The sequence below is a fragment of the Amblyomma americanum genome, chromosome 4, assembly GCF_052857255.1.
Source record: "Amblyomma americanum isolate KBUSLIRL-KWMA chromosome 4, ASM5285725v1, whole genome shotgun sequence".
NCBI classification, from domain to species: Eukaryota; Metazoa; Arthropoda; class Arachnida; order Ixodida; family Ixodidae; genus Amblyomma; species Amblyomma americanum.
This window is the reverse complement of record NC_135500.1, coordinates 82,135,033-82,159,406: the sequence shown is the minus strand read 5'-3', so window position 1 is coordinate 82,159,406 and position 24,374 is coordinate 82,135,033. Positions and strand designations below refer to the sequence as shown.

The following is a 24,374-nucleotide window of genomic DNA, read 5'->3' as shown; positions in this document are numbered from 1 at the left end:
TGGAAACTGTACTGCGAACCTCACATTAATGATTTTTTCAGATATACTACTTTTCAATAATCTTCTGCCAGAATGCCTATATTTTGTGTCAAAATATTTCTCTGCTAAAAGCTTCAATTGTGCCAAACATTTCAGAATAACACGCTTAATTTACTTGCTCACCCATAGTAAAGGCACCTCATTATTATGAACTTGTGCTGGATTAATGGCACCAAAAACTCTACTGAGGCGCTCTGTTTATGGCATGTCTCTCTGCTGATAGCGGTCGTCATCATCATCAGTCTCGCACCAGAACCGGGGTATAGGACTGTCAACTATGGGACAGCAAGTCTTCTGGCTTCCACCATGTTTTTTTATAGTAAAGGGGCAGAAAACTGAACTTTAAGGACCCAATATTGTTCAGCACAATGGAAAACTTGCTGTGTAATGTGCTGTATTCCACAGTGGTTTTGTTGGAAACGCTGTAGAAGATTTTTTAATGAGAATTTTAAATCTGTTCATGCGCCTGTTTTTATGTATCCCGATACTGTAAACGGTGGTCAGCGAGCTTGGGGGCGATTGCATGTCGGAAAAAGTGCTGTACCAAAATAAATCTCACTGGCCAGACAGTAATAAGATTTTTAGTATATAGAGAAGCATCCATTTCAGTTTCCACACCCAAAGCTGTTGCGGCACACTGATTTACGCCTCATCGACGAGTCAGCTGTTGTTGCCACTCCATCTAATTGCAAAAGCTAAAAGCGCATGATTGATGATGCGAAGGGAGCGTTGCTTCTTATTGAAGGGCACACTGGAGAGAGTGTAAACTATAATAAAACATGACAAACACTCCTGAAAAAAAAAAAGTGTGCACTTAAAACAAATCAGCAACTTTTACCAAGAAGTGGTGGGCTACAGTAATAATGGTGGGTTTCACCGCAAGATGGCTTTTTATGCGATTTTCAATGCCAAATTAAAAATTATAAATCCTTGTTTCTTTGATATTGAAGTGCCAAATTCTTTCAACTTGAGGCACAATCTTTTCTTTTCCGCCATAATCTCATGACACGTTTTGGTCAGTGTTCAGGCTACCCTTGAACACCAACTTTCTTTGTTTCTTGAGATATCTGAATGAAATTTTCAAGGTAGGCTCACAGTACAACCATTTGAAGAACTACCAAGTTTCATGGAGCTGTGGGCACTGGTTCTCAAGTTACAGGAGTATATCAAAGTGGTTCACATAGGCCCCTTATTCCAGGCCTGGAGAATTTGAAAATAGTGTTGGCGCTGTGAAATTCATCATGGTCATTCATGGATAGGTGCCCCAGGGCAAGACAGAGCCCTTTTTCTAAATTTCCCTGCTGGAAAAGTTTAGCACAGCACTGAATTTAATTGTCACTGATTAGACCTTCATTAGGCAAATTTTAATTGCTTATGACAAATTTCAGAAACAATAACTTGAAAAAGTGGGCTTGTCGTGCCCTCAGAAATTTATTCAGGTATGGAATAAAAAAAAAAAACCCTTGGAAATCCGATAAGCGGTTCCCTAGCAGCAGCCAGAATGAGCAGTCGCGCCAGGCAAAAAGTACATTCTGAGAAAACAGCCCTCAAAGGTTGCGAGAACACCAGCTTTCTTGTTTCTTGAGCTATCTGAACGAAATTTTTAGGGTAGGCTCAAAATACAAACATTTGAAGAAATACTAAGTTTCATGAAGCTGTGCACACTGCTTCTAAAGTCACAGGAGCATAACAAAATGGTTCGCAATAGGTACCTTACTCTAGGCCTGGAGAATTTGAAAACAGCGCTGTCACTGTGAAATTCATTACGGTTATTCCTAGATAGGTACCGCAGGGCAAGACAAAGGCGGCCCTTTTGCTGAATTTAGTGTCATTGATTAGACCTCATTAGCCAATATTAATTGCTTATGACAAATTCCAGACACAATAATCTGAATAAACGAGCTTGACTTGCCCTCAGAAATTTATTCAGGTACGGTATAAAAAAACCCCATGGAAATCCGATAAGTGGTTCCCGAGACGCAGCCAGAATCTCGATCTCCTCGCACATCAGGAAATGCGTTTCCAAGTGAACGGCGGCGATGCGTTGTCACGCTTCGGGGTAGATGCGAGACAGGAGCTGGAGGCCGCAATCGCCGCGGTTGATGTGTTCGGCACACAAGGCACGCCCGAAGCAACGCATTCTTGCACCGACAAAGCTGGTGGTATGTCGCTGGAAGCGGCGACGCAATCGCTGTCTAATAGCAATGTAGCAGAAGCTACGCGGCTGGAAGCATCGACAGTCCTTGTTGGCGGCACACTTTGCCGAAAGAACAAACTTCATAGAACGCTTCCGCGCACCGAACGCGTGTAGCGTCTTTAGCTTTGTTGGACACATCGTGACTGACTGCGCGACAGTCAACAGTCTGCGGGAAACCGGTGGGACAGCACGGCAAGAGATCGTAAAGACGGCGACAACGGCGATCACAACAAGAAAAAAAAAAGAGTCGGGGCGGGCAACGTGCCGGCCGCCACCGAAGGGGACCGGCACGTCAGCGCGCGCAGCAGCTAATAGCAGCCGCGCGATCCCCCGCATTCTCGAGGAGCGCGCCCTTTGCCCAATCGCAGCCTCGCATTTCAAATGCGGGAAACTCAAAAGGCACTTTGAGGGTCCCAATCACAAGCGAGCCACGCTCCCACTATGCCTCCACCGCTATCGTCGAAATTGGCAGAAAGAAGAGCAAGAATTCACGAGCAAAAAAGGCCAAGATGGTGGCGCTTGGTTCGCTGGCTGAGCAACAACATCCGCGTGAAGTTGGGGTATTTTCGGCGCTTTCTCGTAGCTCAGCGGCCGCCGCGACTTGTTAGATATTTAATTTGAAGTACTTTCATGACGAATTAGTCATTAATATTTACAGAAAAGGTAGTTTATAACACACACTGCCAGAATATGCACTTTCTCAAAAATCGACTTTTGGGCGATTTTTCGGTTTTCAAGGGCCGCGTCCCCCCTTAAGGAAGTGGTGGCGCGGATGAGGCCTGACCAGCTTCGCAGCCTCATTTTTCTTTGCGGTCTCGCTGTTACATGTGTTCATCTGTGCCACCAAGTTTCACGTGGTGTTGAGATGAGTGCTTGTTAGTGAGTTCTGCTGGTGCCTGCTTAAGTTAAGAACAAGTGACGACAGCTTTTGCTGAAGGAGAAGGCGGGCATTCTGCAAGAACTGGATGCTAGTAAAGAGCAGATCAACGCATGCAAGGAGCGCGGTCTGCGCCATTGACCATAGGTGGCCATTGCGAAAGAGCGTGAAAAAATTGCAAAGATTCATCAAGAGTTCCAGCTTGCCCCTACAAGGAAACGTTTGTGACTGAGGAATCATGGGGCCATATACGAAGCAGTCCTCATGTAGTTCAAAGAGCCTAGGGTTCATGACATTCTATTATCTGGCCCGATGCTTCAGGAAAAACCCCATGAATTTGCCACTGAGATTCGAACCGAGCACCTCCTGAATGCAAGGTGGATGCTCTACAACAAGGTCACCGCTTTGGTTAAAAAGGGCCACAAGTGGGCTTCTACCACACGGGGCTGATTTAGAGTTGCTTGACAGCGGAACGAATCGCTGGCCCGTCAACTCAACGGTTTGGTCCAAGACCCTTTTTCCAACGAGCACCAGGCGGGAGGAAATCTTGTACCCATTAGAAAACCGGCGGGTGCCCAGCGGCACTGGGGATGGAATGCAGCGCCTCCCGAATGCGAGGCGAATGCTCTACCACAGGACCATCGCTTCGGTCTCTACCGGATTTGAAGCAAGAGGCGGCTGGCTTTTTTGTTTTCGGCAGAGTAGCGGAATTGCCTGGTACGTGGTGTCTGGTGATAAAGCAGCTGCTGACAAAAAAAAAGTGCAGTCTCTTGGTACAATGACAGTTTTCAGGAGGTCGTCGAGTCTTACTCTGAGGAGGACATTTTCAGTGCCAATGAAATGGCCTGTTTTTATCAACTTCAGCCTGACAAAATGAACTTTGAAGCAAAGAAGTGCAAGGGTGGTAAGAAATCTCGTGTTCTTGTATCATCGGTCTTGATTGTTTTAATTCACTGGGCACAAAAAAGCTGTAGCCCCTTTCATAGGGAAATACACAAGTCCTCGCTCCCTGAAGAACATGGTCTCTCTACCCTATCAATACAGGGCGAAGAAGCGGGGTCACATGATGCAAGCGCTGTTTTCATGATACCTCATCAAGCTCAATGACCAGATAAGGAATGGCTGGAAAATTGTCTTTGTTGTGGACAATTGTTCTGCACCCATTGTGAATGTGTCGTAGAATCTGCATCTGAAGTTCCAGCCCCCCAAAAACACTTTATTGCTCCAACCCTTGAGTCTTGGGATTATCAAAAGTGTTAAAGCAGACTTTCGAAAGCGCCTGATGCTGCGATTGTTGATTAATCTTAGGCTGGGGGTTCCAACTGCGGGAATCGTCCGGTCAGCCGTAGGAATGCTGACAGAACATTAGAATGTAAAAGCATTCACCATCCGTAACTGCTGGGGAAAAGCGGGCCTTCTTAAAGCGCCACTTCGGAAGACTGTGAGGATGTGGATGTTCCTCTTTGCTCAGAAGGCTGTGAAGACATGGATGGCGGCAGTGCTAGGCATCTGTGGAACGAAATCATCGAGAAGCTTCCACTAGACCTGTGCGTAACTTTTGGAGTGCGACTGTGCAGCTTTGGCATTAGTGGAGTTCACTGTAGATGACATTGCCACCGGCATTCATGACAAAGAAGATACCCGCAGTGAGGATGACTTGGACCACAACGACGATGAATTGTCGTGCACAGACCAAGTGGGAGAACATGTGTGCAGTGCCAACGTTTCGGCCTCCATCGGCAAGCTTCGCATGTTTGTCAAACATTGCAATAATTTGCCTGATGCTGTCCATCAGAAAGTAAACATCAATGCGTTCATCCTGGAGAGCTTGTTCCATACTTGCTTAAAGAAAACCTCCAATTTCTTTACATAAACAAGCAGTACATTACTTGCGCTCCTGATTAATAATTGCCTTGCCCATGCATGTGTCCTTTCTTAAGTTGTGGAATTTTCTTTGTGCGGTACATTTACTAGCTATTATATCTTTCATTATCATGATATTTTAATATAACGTACAATTCTTAGCAGTTCGATGAAGTTCATTGTATCGAGCTTTCAACTTCAGTGCCTAGAAAATGGGCTAACAATTTTCAATAGTGCCTCCTGGTTTTTTATGACTGTAATCTTCCAGAATGAAGTCCGTGTGGGCTGCATAAGAAACGGCTGCTTGTGGGCAAAGCTCGCATATTTCACTACTCAACCTATATTTGACCGCTTCGGCAGAGCTCAGTGTGCATGTTTGCTGCTCCATTTGAGGAATAAGATTGCAGATAACAGCACTGCGAAAATCCAATGACCTTGATAAACTTGTCGAAGTGTAGCAGGCCGCATACCCGAATTTCAGTGTAGATGTATACGCCGAAACTGAAGTGGGGCGTGCCTTGAGTTTGCTGTATCCCTTTGTAGGAAAATATTGCTTCATGAAAACAAGATTTCAAATGCATGGGCTTCAATGGGAGCTTCCATCTGGAATAAGAGCTCCTTTCTTATATTGATTCTTTCATTATATGCAGTCATGTCCAAGTCCACTTATAATGGCTGCAGTTACAGCGAATGCTCCCTTATTGCGAACAAGAGTCATGCTACCGTTAAAATACGTATTAAGGCCATGGGACTGCATATCAGATACACTGAACCAATGCGACCACACTACTCTGTTAAAGTTAACATGGAAGCACAGTAAAAACTCTCACTTGCCACAACGCGGAAAGAAAAGTGTCCCCCCAGCCGTGGTGGCACCACACCCGGGAGTACAGGTGACCCAAAAAAGGAATGAAATGGGCTGCTTTGAAATTAGATAACTGCTGACAAAGAGCATGCTAGCGGACTGAAAGGTCAAATATTGTGTCATTGTGTGCCAGCTGGGCAAAACATCCCGAGTGGATGGAGAGACGAGGGGTAGGCGCGTTACAGGGTGTTGAAATCAGGGAGGGAGGAATTCCACATGGCACCTCTTGTGTCCTCAGCTCAAGAGTCAACAACGATGAGTCAACCAAAGGCAACGGCATGGTGCCTACTCCTGGCAGCGGCAGCATTTTCTTTTTGTTCGCAGGAGAAACGGCTTGACAAGAGGTTTCATTGAGGTTGACACAAAGGTGCATGACCATTTGGTTCTATCCATGCCTTTAGGGAACAAAGCCTCTCATACTCTTTGGACTGAATGGTGGTAGCAGTAGGAAGGAGTCATTCCTTTCCCACAGAGCACTGTGGTTCAAAGATGGCGACCTATCTGGAAACCGAGCCTCCCCTGCTTCTCTGTACTGTGTGAGGTTGAATTGGGAGAGATAAATAGTTTCTCCTCGCTTTTATCGCGGCTGACACAGTTAAAAACTGCCCCGACCCCACCCCGTGATCGTGTACGCTACCGAGCACTCGCCGACCACGGCGGGCCTTGCTCTGACGGAACAAAGGAACTAAACATTGGCTGACACAAACAGGCATTTATTGCTACAGCAACAATAACGCCAGCTAGCAACAAGATATGCTAAGGAATCGAGGTCGCCCGACTCACCAGCAAGGTTACGAGCGAATGTTCGCCCGCGTTAGGGCAAGGGATTCTCCGAGGCCTGACGGGACGAGATACAGCAGCGAGTCTCCCTGCCACTTCCTCGCCATGCTGGCGAAGAGCGGAGCCATGAGCGGCACATCCGCTCGCGCCGAAGATCCGAGCTGAAAAGCCTCATCCTCTCTCTCGCGCTGTGACGCTGGCGCCCTCTCTTGTTAGTTAAACTAACTAACAAGGGAATGTGCCCTTCCTCGAGGCAAGGCTGCTGCTGCTGCACGGGGCCTCGCGGGAAAGCAAACCACAAGGGGAAACTGCGGGGTCTGATTCCCCACATCCCCCCAACCTTAAATAGAACCTCGCGCCTGAAAGTACATGCTATGGAGGAGTTTCCTGGTCTCCATGCACATGAGGCAGGTCTTGCAGCAGAGGTCACGCCGACAGAGTCCAAGCAGGCTTCCGCGATGTTCCGGAGGCGGCGTGAAGGTCTCCGCTGGAATGACTTGCATGGCCCATGGACTCCGTGTCTGCAGGCCCGCGAAGAGAAGGCCGGTTGAAAACTGCAGGCCAGGGTACTGCAGTACTCGCCAGGGCAACAGCAGCTGAAGGTGACTGCTGACTGGTCTCGCCACAGCTTATTCTGATGGATGCGGCAAACAGGATACAGGCCACTCCATTGCTGCAGGTGGCAGCGAGACGATGTGCACCGGGCAGCAAGCCTGGGTGGCTCCATCGAATCTGCAAAATTGCCGAGACGCTCTCAGCATGCCTTTAACGTAGGTCACGGGAGGGGAAACGGCATCCGCAAGGGCCGCGTGGCACAATGCCTAACTCGCTAGCAAAACGTGTCGGGTGGCTGTGCAAACGCAAAGTTCGAGTGAACAAAGCCCTTTCTTGAGTTGAACAAGACTGCTCAGTTCGTCCGAGGTTAAAAAAAACCGAGTGGGCAGCAAAGTGCGCCCTTCCCAACACCACGGTCCGGTGGTCGTGCCTCTTCCGACGTGGTGCAGGCAGCTCCGAAAAGCATTAGGCCTGACTACCACTGACAACGACCGTGAACAAAGCAAAGACCCGGCAAAGGTTACGTGTGCGCAGCCGCGAGGAGACATCAGCTTTGTGGGGGTGGTCCTAACCCGCTCACTGCACAAAGCTGCTTCTGAACGGTCGGTGCCCACCGTATTGGACAGTGTCGGAGCGCCCGGTGCCGAGCTGCAATACCAACAAGCTCATAGTGACACCCGTGGCCCCAGGCCACACGGCTCCTGGAGCCGCGACTCCCAGAGTCGAAAAAGAGACAGCAGAGAAAAATATACACAGAAAACTCTGAACACCCACATGGCTTCCGTACTCACTCTTTTCGGGCTTGGCAACTCCGTGGGTGCTAGGCCTCACGCTCCCTCGATGCAGACCAAGTGGTTCTCGTGAAGAAACTCCAGGGAAACGACGAAAAATGTGCTGAGCATGTCAAAAAGTTCAAACATGCTGCAGCGCAATACACCTCGCACTCAAGAAAGCATGCCACAGGTCCTAGCGATCAAAATTCACTCTAGGCCTAGCACTTGTCAAGACCGGACAAAGAGCGTTCCTCGAACCGAACAGACAGTCGTCCGATGTTCCAAGAGCAGGCCCCACGTTGAGCTGCCAGATGTGGGTTTGAATTGGGAGAGATATATACGTTCTCCCTACTTAAGCGCGGCTGACACAGTTAAAAATCGCCCTGACCCCACCCCGTGGTCGCGTACGCTACTGAGCGCACATCGACCATGGCGGGCCTTGCTCTGACGTAACAAAGGAACAACACGTTGGCTGACACAAACAGGCATTTATTGCTACAGCAACAATAACGCCAGCTAGCAACAAAATACGTTAATGAATCAAGGTCGTCCGACTCACCAGCATCGTTACGAGCGAATGTTCGCCCACGCTAGGGCAAGGGGTACGAGATACGGGAGCCAGTCTTCCTGCCGCTTCCTCGCCCCGCTGGCGAAGAGCGGAGCCGCGTGCGAAACGTCCGCTCGCGCCGACGATCCAAGCTGAAGAGCCTCATGCCCTCTCCCGCGTGCGAGCTCCAAGCCGTCTCTCGCGCTGTGACGCTGGCGCCCTCTCTTGTTAGTTAAGGTAACTAACAAGGGAATGTGCCCCTTCTCGAGGTGAGGCTGCTGCTACACGGTGCCTCGCGGGAAAGCAAACCACAAGGGGAAACTGTGGGGGCTGATTCCCCACAACTGATTAAGGACAGTGGAGGATCCATTCTATTTCCACGGACTTCTGCGGTCCGAAGGCAGTGACCTTTTTGGAAGCAGTGACACTTTGTTCAAGCTGACCTTGAAGCTGGGCCTGCCTTCCCCAGTGCAAGGTCTCCATCACCACTGGAAGAGCTGTGAGGCTGCGAAAACATTGCTACCGGAAGGGCTGCTCCTTCCCATAGAAACGACTGCAAGAGTGCACCAGTAATGCCTCCAGCAGTGGGGGCTCCCCAAGACATCACATGTGCACAGATGATTAGACACTGATCAAGTAGAGAGATTCCCCAACTAGGGAACTATGATTCACGGACGCTATATAAGCAACCGGACAGTATGCGTGCTAGAGTTTGCTTCACTTCTGTTTGTCATTCTAACGTAGTCTCGCATGCTCGCATATGAGTTGCCCACTCCCTGTAAATATGCAAAATACGCTGTACAGTCATCTTCATCAGGTCAGTCGATCGTGACCTGCTGGCCTGAACTAGTCACACTCCAAAAGCACTACACCTTTGATAAGGGGCGGAATTGAAAATAGCTGCACACAGTGGATGATTAACCAGTAGTAGCGATTTGAAAAGTTGGAATGCTGTTACGTGGTATGGCTGGCTTGCCTAGCCGGTCACATGGCATCCGTCGCCGGTCCACTCACCTCTACGTCTGCGGTCCTACCATGTGCAGACAACAGACAGTGCATTTGATATGTTCTTCGCACATGTGCAAGCCCAATTTCGCCGATCTTTGTCCGAAGCCTGCTTGGCCTTGAAAACCGAGCCTCGAAACGAAGTTGAAGTGAAAAACCGAAGTGCTTGCGCACCAATTCACATTTGGCCTAACTAGGCTAAATTGTCTGCGATTTTTTTTTTACACATGGAGCTGCACGAGTCATGGCGGGAACGGACACCAGCATGAAGTGCATAGTAAATCTGGCTCTGCCGTGCAGGCTGACTCCCCAATTTCAGATGCCCATTTTTGCAAAAGGTCAGCATTTTCTAACCTGTGGAGCTCTATGAATCATGGTTGGAATGGGCACTGGCACAAGGCGCATACCATATTTACTCATGTGATTGCACTTTTTGTCCCAAAAATTCTTTTAAAATTTGGGTAAAATATTCCAAAAAAAACTTGGAAGTGGTACATACGGGGCCGAAAGCAGAATGTGGAATAAATACTTCATCTGTTGTGACTTACCTTTTAAAAAGAAATAAAACACACATCCTAAGCATGGTTTCTATGTTTGAGAACATAGTCAGCAAATGTTATCTTAAACTCACTTAAACAACTTTCATAGCGGCCCGTAATTGTAGAATTAAAACTAGGATTTCCTCTAACACAACCACGGCAGCTCAATTTCTTGTAGGAGATCCAGCGGCCATGGCACAACTCCTGGCATTCAGCACAGAGCGCAGCCATACTAACTTGTTACAATCCTTAGTATGGCAGATTGAATAAGGAAACGCTTCGCGAACAGATGTGAATTCAGCACAGAGCGCAGCCATACTAACTTGTTACAATCCTTAGTATGGCAGATTGAATAAGGAAACGCTTCGCGAACAGATGTGATTTCTGTGGGTTCTCCGATTCTTCACAGAACATTCTCATTGACAGTTCATGCCATAGAGTGAAGCATAGTAGGCTTAACATTTGTGGGCTCTTCTTTAAATGCCTCCACGCACGGGGCCGGTACATAGCCAAAGAGTGGGCTTCCTTACATGTCGCGGGGGCATGCGAAGAGAGAGACCCACTGCGTGATTCGAGCACCGAGCCGAAAGGTGTCCGGTCTGCTCTTGCCGCGCTCGTGCCCTCTCAATCCTAGAGAACTAGCACGTTCACAGTACACATATTTATTGTGCAGACAACTACAATACAAACACAAGCAGTGTATGGTACTCCTTCAGCTACTGCGCACCTGGCGTCCACCGCCACCCGACAGCAGGCCGCAGCAGATGCGCGCGCAGACCGGTGCGGCGGAAAAACTCTGGTGCGAGCCGCAGCTGCCTCAGGTCAGCGGCGGCGGTTACTCGGCGGGCTTCGCCTGGTGCTTGTAGGTTCCGCAAGGGCGGTGCGCGAGGCTCTCTCAGCGTGTGATGTTAGGGGCCTGTACGACAAGGCACGCAAATGACTGCCGGCAAAGGCCTCGGGGACAGCGAATAACGGTCGCTCACGTACCTTGCCGCTTGTGTCCGGCCCGTGTTCCGCCCTCGTCGCACGCCTGTCTCCAACTCCCCCCGAGCCTCCGCGGCCCAATCAGAGGAGAAGGTAGCACGACACCGCACAGCGCAGCCAGGATCCCCGCGCGACCGGAGGGCCCAGCGGGGGTGAGGCGGCTTCCAGAGCTGTACCAGGCCTTCGTTAGCGGACGGGGTTTCGCAGGAGCCGAAAGGAAGCAGCACAGGCTGCCCTCGAGACAGCGCTAATCCTCACACATTCAATAGATGGGGTTTATATTGTCACGTAGCAGTTGGTGCTGGTAGCTCGCATGTAGACAGCAGAGAAACGCCAACACCGAGAAGCTCTGAGAAGATGCGACAGCACACCAAGACGGCCAGAGTGGAACGTCAGTTTCTTCTGCAGAAGTGCACAAGCTGAGTGGCGCACAAGCTGCGTGCCGAACAGCCGCCGAGCGGCTATTGTTGTAGACGCGTCAATATTATTGCTTACTTTTTCGGCATTGTGAAAACGGGAGCTTTTTATTTCTAATTTTTTTTCTCCTCCTGGCATTCACTAGCTTATCAGCAGGGTGCATGCCAAAAAGGAGGAATGCGCTCATTATGCAAAGGCAAAAAAAAAGAGCATTTTTTGACCGCCAAAGTAGCAGGTGGTTCATTGTGCAAGTGCATTCATTATGCGAGTAAATACAGTAATACTTGCGGCTCTGCTGAGCTTACCCAGACTCCAATTTGTTGAAACTTGGCGTGGATGTAATGATATGCTCTGTATAGATGGTAAGCATGGTAGATTGTGCTTGTTGTAGCACTTGTCATTTCCAGACAGGAGTGTTAAGCTTCCCTACCATAAAACTTTACTTTTCTTACCGATGATGTAAAGCGGCTCGCGTGCCAGAGTATGGGCAGCCACTGTAATAGTGTGCACATATATGCGTAGATCAGTTGTCAGGTATGGTTACCTAGAAGGACTTGCCAGCCTGCCACAGAGTTTTGCTGTGATGATTGTGAGCAACTCTGCTCTTTATGCAAAAGTGACGCAGGCAGTGCCTCACACACCTGTGTGCTGTTTGTGCAGCCTGCAGATGAGCCAGGGGACGGACAGAAAGGACCGAAGACCCCCGCCAGCGGTGCCAGTGCCAAGCGGAACAAAGTCCAGCGGAGTGGTTCAGGTGCGGACTGCCCTAGGGAGCCCAAGCGGAAGCCCTGCTACAAGATCAACTTGGACTACCCAGACGGGGTGGGTTGCCGGGAGACAACACTTGCTCGTAGCTAAGTGGCACCTCCTCGCCCATTTTGTTTATTACGCGTTGGGGAAAGTCGTTTTAAATGCTGCTAGAAGGGTGGGAGCTTTTTGGGGGAGCCTACGAGGCACAGAATTGAGAGTGGAGAGTTGCAGCGGCACAGTTGTCGACAAGCTTTCAAGGGAGTAAGCTGTCCCTTCGTGCACTCCCTTTTATAGTGTGCTAAAAGACAGCTGACTCCATTTTTACTCCCTTACGGGCATATTTGTATTTAGAGTGTACCGTGCTCTGTTTACAAAGACAGGATTCTCGACTGCTATAACTTTCCAATGTGACGAGCTCGATCGAGTCATGTACGTATTTATGTTTGCAAGTACGGACCAGATGGGAACCACTTGTGTACTGCTTGTCCTGCTATTGCTTTTATAGTTCCTTTTTATGCTGTGCCTTGGTGCACAAGGTTTTTATTTGCACATGATGTTTTGTATGCCGTGGCACACACTATCCTTCCATCACCAGAAGTCATTTTAAGACATCTTTTCGTTCTTAATTGTTTTTCTGTTCATGCATGTCGCTAGCAGAGCTTCCTTGCTTTACGTGTTGTGTTCAAGTGATCAACATGCAATGTTTTTGCAATAAAAACATATTTTTAAGTAATAAGCTGCATCATTTTTGCTGATAGCTTGAGATAAGCATGCAGTCATCAAAGTAGAGAACTGGGCAACTTAATGTACCTGCACGGTGAGGTGTAGTATCAATAAAGGGATACAGACACAAAGTTTCTGGGCGTCGATATTTTTGTCCTGAAAAGAGTCCTATGCACCTAGTAGCCATGAAAAGCGGAGCTCAAAACACCAGTGTGCACTGTTAACAGTGAATTAAAATCAATTTCAGACCGGCCATTTCATTGTCAGTCGGCGCCAGCGCTCAAGTGCACCTTGACATCACAGTTGATCGGCCAACATGGACTACCACAATTATGATGATGTGGGCATGGCTGACAAGCACTGGTTGTTCCTGCAGTCAACCACTGGGTTCGGTAACTTCACAATAATTGAAGCAAGTGCACCTTGACTCCTCTCAACGCAGGTGTAAATGCTGAGTGGCTCTTCGGACAACATTCAGAATCATGTTAAATTATGTTCCACTCAACGCCTGTGACTGAAACTTGTTTGAAGGCATCTTCTTACGTCCGTGAAACAAACCATATCAATTTGTTTGCATTGAAATTTTTTGTCTGTACCCCTTTAGTTGCTGCTAGTATCAAAAGTTAGAGTAAAGTACCTGCCATCTTGGGGCCTAGCACAAACAAGGGTTATTCACAGCAGCAGCATTGATGTACGATCACTTGTGACAAATGCTGTGTGCACACTTTTCTATAATAAGGAAGTAAAAAAACTCGTTGACATCCACCCAAGCACAGCCATACTGCCACCAAAGAAAGCTAAGCAGCTTCCTGTGAAACTTTGTATTGAAGAAAAATTTGTCCTGATCCAGGGTTCGAACTCGTTTTCCACCCGCAAAGTTTATCTTTGCGCTAACAATCGTGGTTGCATTACATTTGGGGAAATGGCCTGTGGGGTTTAACGTCCCGGAGCAACTCGGGCTATGAGGGATGCCGTAGGGGTGGGCTCCGGGTAATTTTGACCACCTGGGTTCCTTTAACGTGCACTGACGCCGCACAGTACATGGGACTCTAGCATTCTGCCTCCAACAAAATGTGACCACCGCAGCCAGGATCGAACCCACGTCTTTCGGGTCAGCAGCTGAGCGCCATAACCACTGAGCCACCGCAGCAGCTTATGGTTCATTAATTGACACGTAGCTGACAGCTAAAATAAAATAACACAATGGCTATTAAAACGTCATTAATTAGTTCCTGTAAACCAGCGCAACGGCTCAAAGCCAAACAGGGAAGGGACAAAACACAGCGCTGAACCTCACTTGACTCTGAATATACCTATTAGCCCCCATGTGGGCAAAACATTCTGCAGTGGGCTCACTGGTAAATGCCCGAAACAGTCCCTGCCGCAGCAACAGAGTTCATCCAGAGGAGCTGTTGGGAAAGGAGAAGAAACAACGAGGAATGCCACACATGCTCCTTCCTGGTGGTCTATCCGGCGGCTCATGTGGTGCAGGGACTGCTTTATGTTGGTGCCAGTATGCTGGCAGTACGTTAGGATCCACTGAGCATGTTGGTGGTCAAGCATCATTGGGCTGTTGAAGGCTTCAATTTGCTTAGCAGGGTGTCACCATGCCATGCACACATGCGCATTGCCATCTGCATGATGAGCTTTGAAGGAATTCGCCGATGGATCTGCAGTTTGGAGCGCTGTATTTTTTATTGCATTGACTGCTTAGTTTTGCAATTAAGCACTTAAAAGGAGGCCTGCCTTACAGTTCTGTACTGCAGCATTTCATTTCTTGCAAAGTAACCGCATGCGTTGCCTGAAACTACAAGTGTTGGCATTGCAGCTTGATACAGGGAAGATGGTTTTGAAGGCTAGCTTAGTGTAAGCAGGGAAGCAAGAAGCACTGGATCAGCAAATTTAATTGGGTAATTTGCATTAGCAAACAAACAGTTTCATGTGAATGAGTAAACTCATTAGCGTGGTAGCAGGAACTGTCAGTTGTAGCTGCCAGCTTGCAGTCCGGATTTAACTCCGAGACGAAAGGGTGCTTTCAGTATGTGAGGTAATATTTTTGCACATATTTATACTCTGACAAGCAAAGTAAAGGGTGCGTTCACTAGTTGAACAGATTTGGTATTTCATAGAAATGTACGTTTAACCTAGTGGAAATTCTGAATTAATGGAAATTGACTATGAAAGCTTAATGTAGGATGATGCATAAATTCAAGCTACATTTACTGCTCCTGTTGCATACAGGACGAACACAGACTAAACAAAAAACACCACATCAGCAGTCAGTGGCGCACGCTATCAACAGTGCATTCTTTGAGCTCGCTTGTCTTCCATGTCAGGATTGAGTAACAAAGTTGCCCTTTACAGCTGTGTAGGAATGTGAAATGAAAGTGCTGGTAACACTCTCAACTGCCGAGAACGAGACACCAACTTACCACATTGTCAATTCTTGCAAAAGAATGAAACCTTTCCATCCTGGTGTTTAAGCATCGGTGCAACCAACAGGGCCTGCTTAAACATTGCAAAGTGATGTCTGGCACTTAGTGTAATTTGTTAGTCTTCTCACCAGCCATATCTTTTATGTCTGAAAGTTTTGGCACTGACCTCAGCTTAGTCATAGGTGAATACAGAGGATCAGCTCAATTGAAAGATTCACGATTCATGTAGTTTGAAGTCTCTCTCTTCAGTCACCCTCTGTGGCTGGAGTAACACAAGGCATGAGCCCATTGAGTTGACTGGAATGCTTTAGAAACCTCGTTGAGCAAAGCAGGGCAAGTATAGATGGAGACATCGTAACCTGCGTCATGTCAAACAGGCATTGCTATCGTATGGTGATGATGCTTGGCTCAGAAGCATTGTGTCATTAGCCAGATGCTATTACGGTTACTGTCGTGTATGTCAAGCAGTCTTAGCAATGTATATTGGTACTTGGGGCATCAGAAGTTATATGAGCAGTTGTGTGTTAATGGAATACCGTATAAACGCGTGTAAGGGCCGCACTTTTTTTCCCAGATTCGGGGGGCAAATTTCGGGGTGCGGCCCATACACGCGATTTTCGAAAAAAATTTTTTTTTTTTTCAAGTGAAAGCAAACCAATCTGGAATGCGCGGCATTTATTTACCGTTCAGGCATCACTCACGGAGTCTTCAGACTCCGAGCTGGTGCTGTGTTCAGGTAAATGTTCAGCCCACAGAAAGTTGTCTTCGGTCCCGTCTAAACTGTTTGAAATTCCGGTCACTTTGAAACTCCGGGTTACAATGTCGGTCGGCACGGAATTCCACGCGGACAAAATCTATCCAAGCACAGTCGCGAGCGGTGCCCTCTTAAGCCGCCCTGTCAGCGTCTCGTCGTGATTGCCATTGGCCATCCATTCCGAATACTGCCTTCGAAATTCAACCTTAAAAGGCCGATTGACGCTTACATCCAGGGGTTGCAGCATGCCGGTGAGGCCGCCCGGTATCACGGCCATGTCTGTGCGGATACCGCGCAGGCGTTCCTTAACCCTACCCATCAAGTGACCGCGGGAGCTGTCCAAGACTAGGAGCGATCGTCGGGCCAGCATGGCGCCTGGGCGCTTCTCCCAAACGCTTTTTACCCAGTCGAGCACAAGCTCATCGTCCATCCAGCCCTTTTCTTGGGCGCGAACTACAATTCCCTTGGGGAAAACGCCTTTAGGAATCGTTTTTCTTTTCAGGATGACATACGGGGGCAGCTTCCGCCCGTCCGCGGTGACGCACAGCATAACGGTACACCGTTGGCGCTCCGCGCCGGTTGTCCGCACGAAAACACTCTTCTCTCCTTTCAGTTCAACTGTGCAGCTCTCGGGACAGTCGAGCCTCACGAGGGTCTGGTCGGCGTTCGCTATCTGCAAAAATATATAGTTGTGCTCACGATGCAGACCGACGACATACTTCTGAAAGCTGAGCACCTCGTCGGTGTAATCGGGGGGCAGCCGCTGGCACAGCGTGGTCCTTCGCCGAAATGATAGGCCCTTCCTCTTCAGAAATCTTCGTACCCAGCCGGCACTGGCCTTGAAGTCCTCTTGCGGTACACTTTTAGCACGCGCCAAGGCTTGTGCCCTCACGCGCAGCATGTCCGTTGTCAACGCGTAGCCGTTGTTCCGCACTTCCATTGAATAGCATAGCAGCTCTTCTAGCTCAGGAAATTTGCATGGCTTGCCTCGGAAAGCGCGCTTTTTGGAGCTGGAATTCTTCAACGCATCCCTTTGTCTGCACCACCGTCGGACACACTTCTCGTCCACGTCAAATTTTCTGCCCGCGGCACGCTTGCCGTGTTCGAGAGCGAACTCCACTACTTTCAGTTTAAAGCCTGCCGTGTAGCTGTTGAGGTGCTTGACAGCCAGAACAGAACAAAGTTAGACCTGGCGATGCCGATGCCGATACGGATAGCGGAAGTACAGTAGCAGAAGCTCGGGGCAGAAGAAAAGATGATGATGATGACCCGCGGCCTCGGGCGCCATCCATGGGCGGCACCTCGAAGCTCCTGTGCGCATGTATTTCGAAGGCTATTCTTGCGTGTTTCCTGGAAAGTTTGGGTGCAGCCCTTACACGGACTTTTTTTTTTTTTCAAATATTTCTTTTGGGTGCGGCTCTTACACGGGTGCGGCCGTTACACGCGTTTATACGGTATATATTTGGTGATGAAAACAGAGCATAGTACCAGGAACGAGGCAACCATTTTCATCTTTACACCTATCATTGTAACACAGTCTGGGTGACAAGGTTAGAAGGCTGTGTGTAAATATAAGATTCTTTTTTCACCGAACCGTGCTGAGATCCTTTACTGTCAACCAAGTAAGGACAAGCGCCTTAAAACTCGGGCTTGAGTTGTCATCATTGAACACCTGGTGACAGTCGTGAGCTGTGGCCCGTGGAGGAAGAAGTGGCAAAGAGGAAGACGAAGGTTGCTCACTGAGGGCACACTCAGTAGGGTCATGCCACCAGATCATTGGGCATGACTTTTGAGTAACCACGGCTGTTAATTTGGCAATTACCTTTTGCCAGGCCTATCAGACATTTACGAAGCATGTGGGTGACGTTCTTCATAGACAGAGCATTCCCTGAAAAAATTGTCTTTGCGAGTTACCAGGTTCTGGGCGAACAACCTATTGGACTTCCCCGCGAAGTTAGCTCTCCAGAACTCGTGAACACCGTCTTAGCAGAGGCTTTAGAAGACCAAGAAGAACTTTCTCTAGTACTCCACAGAGGGTATGCGAAGGCAAACTTGCAGCTTGACACCTTTGCTGAACTAGTTCTGTGGCCAACACATTTCCTCCTCTCCAGAGAAGCGACCACAGCCGAGGAGGTAAGCTCTCTGTTGCAAGATTTTGAGCTTTTGCGAGAGCAAGTCCTTAACAGCGTGGCCAACTTTGGGCGTACCTTGTTGCCCGGAGCCCTTGTTGCTACCCTGCAGGTACCAAAAGTGAAATGGTGGTTGTGCTTTCATGATCGCAGGGCTAGAGCTTTCTGATATATCAAATATATCTTTCTGATATGTTCCAGGTCACTTTCATGTCACAAGTGTTCTGGTAAAAAGTTTTAAGTGCTTTGATTAGTGTATACTAAATATACTTTAATGAGCAGTGGGGTATTTGTGTACATTGCATGTTTCTTGGATGACATCAGTGATAGGCGGGCTAGCTGGAACAACTGAATTTGGTACGTCAGCACAAACTGTTATCATTGAGAGAGAAAACTGGGTTCAGAGCTATTCAGTGGGCATTGTCTACTAATTTGTTTTTCTTCTTGGCAAGTGCCATTTCGTTAGCTGCAGAAAGAGCACTTCAATTTAAATGGCAATTCTCTCTTTAGAAAAGGTTAAATGCAAGCATGTAGCAAGGTGCAAGCTGATGGATTGAAAATTGACTCAGACATATCGAAGGCACCACGATCAGACTTGGAAGCACTGTTCTGAGAGAGAGATAAAGAGGAAGAAGGAAGGCAGGGATGTTAACCAGAAGGGTGTTCCGGCTGGCTACCCAGCATTGAGGGGGAGGGATGATGGGATTGAAAAGAGAAAGAGAGAAGCGGTGAGGAGCGTAGTCTAAGTTTGTTATTCAAGCCAGTCGCTCTCACGATTGGTGTAGCAGGCCTTGAGAGCAGTCGACTGCTGCAGCCACAGTCCTAGGATCTTATCCTCTGTTGATGGACAATGATCCAGGTGGTCCAGAGCACAACACAGCGGGTCTCTCTCTCGCAAAAGGCCGTCAGCAATCCCAGTCAATCATGTGGATTTTATGGGCTGCTGAACTCAATTGCAGCCCAAAGGGGCTGCAGTTCAGCTGAGCCACAAGAACTGGATGTAGCGCATCCAGTACTTGCAATGCATTGTGTGCTGCTGGCGTGCGCATGCTGGAATGCGCAGCACGCATGAGATTCATGAAGGACGTCAGCATTTGAATTACTTGTACATCTTGGCCACGGTCCAGGTTGTGGCTTTTGTGTGGAGCCGTCGTAGGCATTGGACACTGCGTTGTCGGCATCGTCTCTGGCCCAGTAGACGTGCAAGGCTTCGGTAATGGTGGCCAAATAATATCAGAAACAGGAGGGCTGCCGTTAACAGACTCCGGGCTCCCTTGATTTAGTGCGGTTGCGAGAGAAGGTGGACACCCTGCAGTGGGGCTTGAGGCCTTCCCATCAAAGGTAGTTGCCTTCTTTGAAGACCTTCGGCGACGCGAACGACGTTGACGCACCTTTGCTGCGGCCTCTCTGTGTGACAGGGTTAATTGAAGAGACATGGGATAGGCCTTTGCCCTGCAGTGGACTTGGGCAGGCTGATGATGATGGTGTACGTGTGGGTGGCTAGGAGGTTAGGGGCATAGGGTTGGTTTGTTTATTGGTGTTCTGTGGTTAGAGGTTGAACTTTTCGCTTTCTATTTTTTTTTAATTCGGCAAACCTTTTTTTTTTTTTCAGTTTTAATTTCAGAACACAAGATTCGTTTTTTTTTTTTTTTTTTGCAAATGTAATTTAATTTTCGACCAATGAAATACTGACTTTTTTCGGTGATTTACTGTAGCGATTCTGTGTGGTAAAAAGTCACTTAAAGTCTCTCTTGGTGTTTTTGTCATCGTGAACAATTTATTTACCAGTAATAACATTCAAATGGTAGTGTTTGTTGAAGAAATGGCTGGCGCCATGAAAAGAGTGTCTCAAGTTAAATGAGATAGCCAGCATGCAAAATTGCAAGGGGAAGTTTACTTCTAAGAACTAGGTTATGTTATTGTAGGGTTGTTGCACTGCAGTGGCCATATTTCTCACTCACTAGTGCTGCAGTGAGCCCGAGGGCGGGCCATCATATGGTCTGCGTATGGATGAAATTGCCACTCAGAATCATCGCAGTAGCCAGAACATAGCTGTTCATGAAGCTCTTACGCGGTTTCGTGCCGACATGCAGTTGATTAACCTACTTAATCGACTAACTGCTCTAAGCAGGTAATGATAATGAACAAAGATTGCCTAGCCAGAAGGCAGTGAGCAGGTGATGCACCCACTCTGGAGAGAGGCATGTAAGCTAGCAGAGCAGTTAATCAGATTGCAAAATGCACTGCTTTTCCAACAATACCATCGTCCCATCATGCCACGTGGCTTCCGTACTTAATTATTTATAACTTTGAGTGAGTGTAAGTCGCATTCAGCAGCCAGCTAGCTACACTTTGTGCACCAGGAATACTGTTCTTTTTTGGCTAAAACCGAATTTTTAGAACTGAAATCGGCATACTTTTATCAGTTATTTTCAGTTTGAGCTGAACACTCCAACTTCTATTTATGGTTCGTATGTGATGTTGCGGCTCCGGTCGATCATGCAGTTTAATGGAACAGCTTTGCAGGTTGTGTGATGTGAGGAAGGGCTCATGAGGTGTGGCAGTGCGGCATATGCAGACACGCCGATACTGGCGCCGACAACACAGTTGCACAGAACGGAATCCATGGAGCAATTGTTGTAATAAGAATAGTAAGCAACATGGTAGCAAGTACAGAGAGGTGGGGATGGTATAGCAATGTGGCATGGCCGCCTTCTGCAACTACCACTAACGCATTGCATGGCCCACTATTGCAGCTTTTTGGCTTGTACCACTGTCATCACAAGTTGAGCAAAGTCCTTACTTTTAAGTTATGCTGCTGAGAAAAAAAACTGAAAATGCGAACACGGTACTTATACAGTGAAGCATAAACTTATAACTGAAATTTTTATTTCGAAGGAACCCTGCTAGCGGTGTGGGGCACCACTCTTGTTTGCAAAGTGGCGGGAAAGAGTAAATAGTTGGAAGTGAAAGATGATATGGAATAAACCGATGCAAGAGACATTCATACATAACAAGTTATGAGTTTAAAAAGTGTGTCCCAAACCATTTTGTTTCGTAAGGCTTAATGTAACTTCCTGAGCTCTAGCGCCTCATGATTTGTTTCAGAAATGTAGTTTATTGTTCCTTTATTTATACTGTTGGCACTTCTCGGGATTTCTTGTGCACAGGCAGCTCTGGCATGAGGCAGTTTTATTGGGATGGACAGTAATTTTACAATGCGGATCTTTTATCAAATTTCAAATTCACATTTTATTCATTTTGTTATACATAGGCATAAATACGTCAAATTAAACTGTGAATGAATTGGATGCGACTCGGTGATTTTTAGCGTACTATAATCAGTTTCATACATAGCAGGCAACGCTGCCAAAGCTAATGTGTCTGTTCATGCAGACAATGTCCGCGATCAAAAGGTAGTTTGCCATATAACCACAGTGGCAACTGACATATTTCGTTGCGACAAATCTCAAGTACTGTCAATGGCAACCTCCTGCAGTTCGTTTTACCCTTGCCATGTTTTTGTCCTGCAACTCATAGTGACTTCTAGAAACAAGAATGACATGCGACGGGATGATACATGGCTTGTAGGGCGAATCGCTCTTACTCCATCCGCGCCTTAAAAGTAGTCCACAAACACTGAAAATTATAGCCAGAGGGCTCGAACACTAAGGGCTTCGCAGTTTTGACCATGATTTTCAGTGCCGGCACTTCGTTTTTGATCACTCTTTGTTTCCGTCCAAACATTTACTGAGGACTCGAGAAGAACAAATGATATGATGCGGAGTAATGTTGCTTCGCGGACGGATTACATCTGCAGCCTTCGCAGTGTTGCCTGCTATGTATGATACGTTAGTCATGCGTTGTTAGTGATGCTGTGTTATAGTCAGGCAAGCTACAGTAAGCATTTTGGTATAGTCTAGTGAAATTGAATGTGCTCCATTTTGTAGTGTCTTAAAGATAAAATGGATTTAACACTAATGGAACGTACTTGCAGACACGCTACTGAAGAATATGCCTCCCTCTTGAAAGGGTTCAAAAGGGAATACTTCACCTAGCTATACCAAGAGTTAGTGTCCCAGAACAGCAAATCAATCATTTTTGCAAAGAACAGGTCATGAATAAGGCACAAAATCTCAAAGCTAGTTATGCGAGAATTTCCCTTACTGTGCTGATCGAGGAAATTCTTCACCAGCTGCAGTTTGTTCTAAGCTTTCCACACATAACATTATATCAAGACAGTTACCGTCAGGTTAGGAGGAAGGCAGGGTGGCAACTACTGAAGAGATACGTGAATGAAATTGTGCCCAGCCATGCGTTAGGAAGCCATTTTGCGCCACAGCTTCAGAAGTGCAAGCCAGTTACAAACTCGGTAATTTGCGCTCTTTCCGGACTGTGGGGCTGCCACGTCTAGAGGCGACATGTGTGGTGAAAAGTATGGTGATGCCATCTGTTGACAAATGACAAATATAACAAGGGGCCATTTCATTCATTTCCGCAGATTTGCTGAGAGCTTGGAAAGATATGCATCATAAAGATGCTAATTTGTTTGTGTGTGTGTGCGTGTGTGTGTGTGTGTGTGTGTGTAAATGAGAGAGAAAAAATTGCTGTCAGTGTTCCTAAAGGGTAATCTATAGGTCTGGCATTAGTTAATATCTCCCTTTAGTGTCCATTAACATTAGCAAAAATGTGGCAAGTGGTGAAATGAACTGCAGGAGGTGCCAGTACCGGCACTTGATATTTTACGAAACGAAATACGCTTTTGTTCAATTATTATTATTATTCAGTTTGGTAGTGTGGCAGACTACTTTTCGGGCGCAGACATAGTTTGCGCAACCAGCTGTGCTAGCTTTGGCAGTGTTGACTGCTATGTATGAAACTGAGTATAGTGTGCACTAGTGGCGCCCCTTTCATGTTCTAGTTCAAGATACGGTTGTAAAATTAGCCACCTCCTTTTTTGCATGCCAATCCGTAAACTCACAAATAGTATTATTTAATATAAAGTTTGACTGGGTGCCTCGGCAGCAGCACAGTAAATGATGCAGCTGTCCAGAGCCAATTGTGCTTGGAACATTCTTGATAAAGGTTTTGGCAGCTGGTTAAAAACATTAAAGGAACAATCACTGTACTCTGCAGGAACCTGGCAAAACACACGATTTTTATAACCTGGCTGCCTCTGTGGTTGATTCAAGATGTGTTTTGAGCAAGCTGTGTTTGGTTCTCAGGTTATGTCCCTGCCAGACAGGCAGGCTTGTTCAGCAGGGGGAAAACGAGACTGATGGCATCTTTTTCAATAATTTTTTCCCTGGGAGAGCTGGGCACCGTGCCAGGTACACTTCCATTTACTAAGAAAACTAGCGGGCATATTTATTTACTTTCTGCACTTGCCACCGCGGTGGCTCAGTTGTTATGGCGCTCGGCTGCTGACCCAAAAGAGGCGGGTTCGAACTCGGCCACAGATGTTGAATCTCGATGGAGGCGAAATTCTAGAGGCCCGTGTACTGTGTGATGTCAGTGCACATTAAAAAACTCCTGGTGGTCGAAATTTCCGGAGCCCTTCACTGCGGTGTCCCTCATAGCCTGGGTCGCTTCGGGACGTTAAACCCTCATAAACCAAACTTTCTGCACTCTCATGATATTACAAAGAGAACTGGTTGAAATAGGATCACTGATGGCTTTCTTGAAATTGATTGCATCGGACATGGTAGCTAGGGAGGTATGACGGGTGGTTCCAGTCGTCAAAGGTTCTTTGTATGACTGAGTTGGTGTACTTGGTGGTGTTGGCATTTGAACCGTGGACATCCCACTTACAGAGTGGAAGCTTCTCCTTACCAGTGGTGCAGAGTGCTGTCATTCCACTTGCCTTTATCCAGCAACCGGCTATAGTCAGATACAACTCAAGAACGAAGTGGCAGATGCCCCCCAAAGGAGACCCTCCAGCCAATGGTGTGTCTGATTTTCATGACATTATGGTTAATCAACCCCCTGCAACACTGGGTTAATTTCATTTCACACTAGTGTTACAGATGGTTGACAACAGCTTAACCATGACATATGAAAATCTGTCCACACCATTGGATTGAGAGCCTCCTTCGAGGGGCATGTGCCGCTTTGTTCTCGAGTTGTATCCAACTATAGCAGT

The 24,374-nt window shown here is 47.4% G+C and overlaps 1 protein-coding gene across 7 annotated transcripts in view; it reads left to right on the top strand.

Annotated features, from left to right (window-relative positions):
* The window catches only part of LOC144128082 (uncharacterized), a 180,823-nt gene that overhangs the window by 86,017 nt on the left and 70,432 nt on the right, over positions 1-24,374 (top strand). For all 7 annotated transcript variants that reach the window (XM_077661152.1, XM_077661150.1, XM_077661149.1 and 4 more), the window contains one exon: positions 12,102-12,263. In XM_077661152.1, the coding sequence (XP_077517278.1) occupies positions 12,102-12,263 (162 nt within the window). The remainder of the gene's footprint in view (positions 1-12,101; positions 12,264-24,374) is intronic.